Source organism: Mercenaria mercenaria, chromosome 11 (genome assembly GCF_021730395.1).
Source record: "Mercenaria mercenaria strain notata chromosome 11, MADL_Memer_1, whole genome shotgun sequence".
Taxonomy (NCBI): domain Eukaryota; kingdom Metazoa; phylum Mollusca; class Bivalvia; order Venerida; family Veneridae; genus Mercenaria; species Mercenaria mercenaria.
Window position 1 is genome coordinate 50705138 of NC_069371.1, and position 7373 is coordinate 50712510.

The following is a 7373-nucleotide window of genomic DNA, read 5'->3' on the forward strand; positions in this document are numbered from 1 at the left end:
GTTGCTGACATAACATTAGATGAGAAGGAAGATATTTTCCAGTATGAACTTTGTGGCAACCCATCATCTCTGTTTGATTCTGCTGGACTTTTGCGCGAACCTCAAAAACCATTATTGGCCAAGGCTATATGGGATCATAGCAAATGTGGTACAGACATTATATCAGATGAAACTGTTCATTATGTCTTAGATGGTGGCTCGTTAATTCAAAGAATTCCTTGGTCATGTGGATCATTGTTTGATTCAATTTGTTCAAGATATACAGATTACGTCGAGAGGAGCTATGGTAAAGCACATGTAGTGTTTGATGGCTACTGCAACGGTCAGTCAACAAAAGACGTAACTCATGAGCGAAGAACAAGGGGGGTCGTTGGAACAGAAGTAAAATTTGATGGGAAAACACCATTTAAAACAAAAAAGGAGTCAGTTCTGTCAAACAAAGAAAACAAACAAAGATTTATCAATCTTCTAACAAAGCATATGCAAGACCGGGAAATTTGTGTTTTAAACGCTGGTGGTGATGCTGATGTTCTGATAGCTGAAACAGGAGTAAAATTAGCGAAGGATTTTCCAACTGTTGTTGTTGGTGAGGACACCGATCTACTCGTTTTACTTCTTTATCATGCAAACGAATCAGACAACAGCTTGTACTTCACATCCGACTCGAAGAATTGTATGAAAAAGAAGAGAATATGGGATTAAAAGAGACAAAATGTGCATTAGGTTCAGAAACGTGCAGATTATTACCATTTGTTCATGCTTTCAGCGGGTGTGATACAACATCACGAATATATGGCATTGGTAAAGGTGCGGTTTTAAGAAGATAGCAACAGATGCTTATTTTAGACAACAGGCACATGTTTTTGTAAATAATGGTTCATCCCATGAACAGGTAGCGAAAGCCGGAGAAAATTCATTTAAGTGTTTGTACAATGGATTAATTGAAACACCACTGTACAGTTTAAGGTACAGAAAATTTATAACTAAAGCAGCTACAAGCACATGTGTAGTTCAGGTACAGACATTACCCCCGACAGAAGCAGCCGCGAAGTACCATAGCTATAGAGTGTACCATCAAGTTCAAACGTGGATTGGCAATACAATAAACCCTGGAATGGGGCTGGTGTTCAACCGGTGATAAACTTGTTCCATTTAAAACACATTTGTCCGCTGCACCAGAAAGGTTGCTTAACATCATTAAATGTAATTGTAAAATCAATTGTGATACAAAAAGATGTTCTTGCAGGAAACATGGACTTTCCTGTTCTGTAGGATGTGGAGGATGTAGAGGCATCTGTTGTTCAAACAGTATGAAGGTTGACAGTGAAGAATTCGAGCATGTTGGTGTTGTTTAAGTACGCTTAACTGTTTGAAAATTATTAGCTGATACAGTTGTATTTACCTAAGTGAACGTTATTTGCCAACTGTTGTAATCAAAAGAAAACGAGAACTAAATGTAGATCTAGGAGTATTTTAACTTTGAGATTGAATTGAACGTGGATAATATTCCGACATACTCTTACGTGAGCCTGATATGACAGGCAGCATCACTATTTAAATGCATTGTAATTTATATATAATTCATAAAAGTTAATACATATGTAGGAATAAATATATTTTTTTGACAATGGAATGTTCAGATAAGAAATTTTATACATATTTTATCTAATTATTCTATAATACAGGCTAAGCAGGTTAGATTGTTGGGCTGCTCTTGTGTTTTCGTCACAATGATACACTGTGCATAATACATTTAAAAGCGCATAGTAAAGAACAGTGAATATACTAAGGGGTTTCCTTTATGATTATAATAATGTTATTTGAACACCGGTTGCTATTGTAACATGATAAAGATGATGCGAAAATAACTATTTTTAACACTTCCCATTGTTAAGGAAATATCATATCATATGGCCCCTTTTGCTATGATGTGGTTCATCTTATAGTGATTTGTTATCTATTTAAGTACACATGCATACTTTTTGTTTAGTCTATAATACAGCAACCTGAAACTGTTACTGATGTGCTAGTTTTACTGGGCAAATTATTTAGTGCTCTTTGAGTTGCAATGTAAATGCAAGTGGGTGGGGTATTTTGACCCCACTGGTATAAAACTTACTGGAGATAAATGTATTTCTTGTTGAAAAATATGTTATAGAAATATCAGAATAGCATAAGTATTATATAAAAATAATAAATCACACAAAAATGTTTGTTTTTCTTGTATGCTTATTATTTTGACAGTACAACTAAGAATTTATGAGAATCGTTCAAGGAATAAAGGATGCCATTAAACATGATGCATTTTCTGAGTTTCCGACAGGATTTTTTTTGAGGACTTTTTTTCTACAATACTACAATGTCTAAAGATTGTAAGGAAATGAAGAAAGTTTCTGTTGGAATTTGTTTAAGGTAGGGCCTATATTTTTGATAGAATGACTTGCCTAATTGTAATATCCTCGTGTATGGCAAGTGTTATACAACTGGACATTTTCAAAGTTATTTCTCAACAAAAATAGTATAATTAGATACCTATTAAATGTTCAATATAACTGTTTATATGAGTAATCTGTCTACAGAACTATTTAGTTAATTAGCACAAATTATCAAAGAGATAGATTTTCTGGTTTGCTAATAATTTTTGTTTCAAAATAAAGAAACTATATTGAATATATATTAGATCACTCCATATTCCCAAAAACCTTGAATGATTAATAAGTGCAATAAAAATTAGAACATTAATATATATAATAGAAAGTAATCGCTTGATTACGATTACATTAAATACTTTTAAAATTACAATTACGACTACACGCAAGAAACTTCCAAAAGAATTTGTTTACCTTAAATGACATGTCAAAATGTGATTAATTACATTTGAAAGCGATTACTGATCACGATTACCTCATGTAAGCTTATATTCATTCTTCCAGATCATGCATCTAGTCACTATGATTAACTTATATCAATAAGTTATTGCATAATGTAATTGTATCATTTCTAGGTTTATGTGATGAAAAATGGTGCAGAAGTACGCCCATTTGTCCGTGTGTGTGAGTCCAAATACTCTCAATATTTTGAATGGGCTTTGTACATTACACAAGGTGCTCTTCTTACGTTCGGAGCATTTCTAGCATGGGAAACCAGAAAGGTGTGTTAGTTTTTATTCTTATATTCTAATCATTTAGATTATGCTGACATTGATACTAACTAAAATAACCAACATTCATCATTAAATAAAGCCAAAATTGATGTTTAAACAACTATAGTGTCCAAAATTGCAGAAAATATTTTTCGGAGAAATTGTTTGACGATAAATTGCAAAACTGATAAAGATAATTTTAAAAATTAAAAAAGTTTAAACACTACCCTCCGAGTGGTATATTAAAAGAAAGATTAAGTAAATCCTTGTCTCAGGAAAAGCCGGATCAAGCATTAAATTATTTGTCATAGTGATGTAGCTATGGATGAAAGCCCCTTAAAGTGTTTAAAAAAACTGAAACTAAATCTGATAAACTCAGAAAATGTGGCAACAGTATTGACTTCTTTTACATCAACAGGTAAAAATAGAAGCACTAAATGACTCACACGAGATTGGACTTTGTATCTACAACGTGATTGTTTTAAGTGCAGTAGGCCTGATCATGACGTTACTGCTAGAGGACAAAGATGTCTTGGTTTATGTTATTACATCCGGTTGTATTCAAATTGGAACAACTTTGATTGAGGTTGTCCTTTTCATACCTAAGGTGAATAAGATTTGCTAAGTATGATAACTAACAACTGATAAAGTCAATTGTTTGATCGTTCATTGGGTGTGTCATTTATACATCTATACATACATTTTGTACGGCCACATCTACGGATGTCTCTGAATTGTGTTTTCGTACTTGAAACTTGTACAAATACTGAGTTCTGCTCAACCCGGGGATAGAGGGCGTGGGCGGTAACATGCATTTTCACCACTGCCTGATGGATTTTAACGAAACATGGTCTGTAACATTTTTGTAAGATTCTCGTTTATGGTTATTAATCCCCTACTGGTTGAAAACCAGTTTTGGGGACTTAAGAGTTTCGTTTCTTCCTTCCGTCCGTCTGTCCATCCGTCATTCAGTCCGTCCGTCCGTCAGCAATTTCGTGTCCGGTCCATAACTTTGTCATTTATCAAGGGATTTTAATATTACTTGGCACAAAAGTTCCCCATAAAAAGGGGACGTGTGATGCGCAAGACACCAAACACAAATATCATGGCCACACTTGGATGTCAACAAGGCTTTTTTCCTGTCCAGTCTGTAGCTCAACAATCCATGAAAGAAATTTAATATTACTTGGCACACATGCGCCCCGTAGTAAGACAGTGTGTCATGTATAACATTCAGACCCCTAGCTTAAAGGTCAGGGTGTCCGGTTTAGACCTCTGTCATCCATGAAGGGACTCCATTAGAAATAAGTCTAATGACCTCATGCGAAAAAATGTTTGTCTTTTATTGGCTATCCTGCATAAATACATCTTTCACAGTACACTTTTTTCTTCTTTTCAAGTCTGACTAAAATGGGCTAGGTTTTATGTAGGTATAGGTATCTGTAAGCTAACTATGATTCATCAAATGGTTATTACAGATAGTAACGTTATGTGCTAGTAAATGTGCTCAAGTAATTCTGTGATACATATTTATTGTGATATTTTATGTGATATGTTTGAAATGTTGTGATAAAATATGATGTTTATATGCAAGTAAATCTGTCTATAAAGGATTACACTATTACCGTGACAAACTATTTCCCGTGGCATGCGCAACACCAAGAACCCTAGCTCACTGGCCATGGTCACACTTAGAGATCAAATGACAGTAGGGTTTTTATCCTGCCCGGTCCATAAATTTGTAATGCAAAACAGAATTTAAACTTTAGTTGGCACAAATATTTACCTGGATGAGACCATGCATCATGTGCAAAACTTGGACCCTTAGCTCAAGTGTCAATTTCAAACGTAAAGGTCTAAGACCAACAGAGTTTTTTTATGTCCGGTCTGTAACTCAACCTACATGTTCTTTACAGGGCTTTTAATATTACTTGGTACAAATAAGTCCCATAATAAGACGATATGGCTTACGAAACACCCAGACGCTAAACTCAAAGGTTAAGGTTACACTTGGAGGTTTAAAGGTCAATAGTGTTGTTTTATTTCCTGTAAGGTCAATAAGTCTGTCATCCATTAAAGATTTAATATTACTTGGCACAAATATTTCCCATTATGAGACAACGTGACACAAAACGGCAAGGTCATAGTCGGAGGTTAAATGTCAAAAGGGTTTTTCTTCCTTTCTGGTCCATAAATCTGTTATGTTGCCAGTAATGAGACAATGTGTCATGTACAATACTCAGACCTTTAGCTCAAAAGTTCAAGGTCACAACTGAAGGTCAAATGTCGACATTGATCTTTTCCTGTCCAATCTGTAAAATATTTTAATAAAAGCTTATGTGTCAAATAGACCCAACTGAAAACTTTGTCGGTGTACTTTCTTCAGAATTACTTTACTTTGATATTTCTTACATGTTTTCTCATATTTTCCCACCAATTCAAAATGGAATGTTATCAAAATTGAAAATAAACACTATTTTATATTTATAGATGTTATAAACAATCAATAACTGTAGAGTTTGGTATATGCAAATTAAATTAGACGTTGTGTTATTACATATTATATATATATATATATATAGAACAAAATTGTTTATACATCATTGACAGATATCATATCATTATGTTATAATGTAGAAGAGAAAATTAGTTGCCTACTTCATTCACTTGTTTAAATAGTTTTGCCTTGCCACTTTAAGGTGTTGCGAGAGTTTAATATAGAATAGTTATTTAAACCACTTGTTCCTAGGAATAACAAGATTTATTCGCCAGTCTGTAACATCCTTGCAAGGTCCTATCTCACAATTTATAAATGACTTTGCTTGACTCCTTTTAGACTGCCAAAGCTTAAAATAAAACAAATCGTTTAAACCACTTGATTTATCTCCACATCTCCACCAAATTTTGCCTGCAGCATCATTTTAAGTTCTTTCTCAAGTCTATTGAAATGATTGTACTCAGTCCATGTTAGGGCCCAACAAGCCAAAAATGAAACAAATACCTAATTAGGTAACATATGTTTCTCATGAGCCACCTGTTAGATGGTCACCAAAGTAAGTATGAAGCATTCCCTCAGGGCACTCCGTCAAGTTAGTTCTACTTGATCCTTTGTAGTGGCCATCGACGCTAGAATTATAAAATAAGCTTAAAACACCTACTTTTTATGGACTGATTGATGTTATCTCATAACGTCTTTTGATGTATAGTCAAATGGTCAAGGCCATATTCAGTTAATAATTGAACTACAACAGTGAATAATAAATTTAATATTTGCCACTGGTAAGGAAATATGAAAATTGATTACATTGAGTTAAAACCTTTTAAATCCACTAACGATGGAACAAATTCTGATCTTAAAATGAAACAATCAAAGTCCTCTTTGTGTCTAAGTGCAGTATTGGTTTTTTAAAGATATCTTTGAAAGTAATTATTTATGTGCAATTTTATGCAGGCATTCTGTGCGAAACACGAAGCAAGTATAAATGCAAATGATTAAAAATACATTTTTAACCGCTTGACTTTTCAAATTTCTTATGTCCACAGATTCATGCTATAAAGACGAAAGTAGCGGAAAGTATGACAAGATCATCTATAGAAAGACCACCTAACCAGCCAGGAAATAACCAACGTACAATTCGGATACGAAATTTTTTTATGAAAGACTAAACAAACTAACAGAAGCTCTGCGTGAATAACGTACAACACTGCATAACATTGAGATAATAATTTTGAAAGTACAATGTATTATATTTTGTTTATTTGGATAATATGTTTACACAGCTATATTAAATTTGTCATTTATAGCATTTTTAAACTCTTTGTAATTCTTTGTTTCATTTACAGTATTGTCGCATTCATTATAATTCGTTGATAGCTTGCAATAATTAGTTACATGATTTTCATATTTATTGTAATTCCCTTCTGACAAAAATGAAGATTTTTTGATTCGAGCTCCCTGTTGATGCAGTAGGTTCAGAAGGCTAAAGCCAACATAGAAAACATGGACTCTCACTGTAATCGAGAGTTCACGTTATCATAAGTCAAACCCGACCGTAACTGGAATTATAGTGACACATCATCGTATGTAGTTGTAAACGAGGATTTGGGTTTACTTTACCAATAGTAATCATGTCCTTACACTTTTCTGTCCATTTGCATTACCGTTGAGTGTATATATATTTTAAAGCATGATATATATATATGACTCGCCGTTAACATGTTTTTGAAGTTA

The 7373-nt window shown here is 33.6% G+C and overlaps 1 protein-coding gene across 1 annotated transcript; it reads left to right on the forward strand.

Annotated features, from left to right (window-relative positions):
• The first annotated feature begins 2484 nt into the window (after positions 1–2484).
• On the forward strand, positions 2485–6917 carry LOC128546896 (gamma-aminobutyric acid type B receptor subunit 2-like). Its single transcript, XM_053518299.1, has 3 exons — positions 2485–3151; positions 3561–3749; positions 6686–6917. The coding sequence occupies exons 1-3, from the start codon at positions 3014–3016 to the stop codon at positions 6806–6808; spliced, it is 450 nt and encodes a 149-aa protein (XP_053374274.1). The 5' UTR covers positions 2485–3013; the 3' UTR covers positions 6809–6917.
• Positions 6918–7373: the final 456 nt, after the last annotated feature.

Excerpts from the sequence above, each read along its gene's own strand:
- LOC128546896 (XM_053518299.1), top strand. The coding sequence starts at position 3,014 with ATGAAAAATGGTGCAGAAGTACGCCCATTTGTCCGTGTGTGTGAGTCC. Across the intron at positions 3,152-3,560 it reads TAGCATGGGAAACCAGAAAG|GTAAAAATAGAAGCACTAAA; the intron begins GTGTGTTAGTTT and ends TTACATCAACAG. Across the intron at positions 3,750-6,685 it reads TTGTCCTTTTCATACCTAAG|ATTCATGCTATAAAGACGAA; the intron begins GTGAATAAGATT and ends TTATGTCCACAG.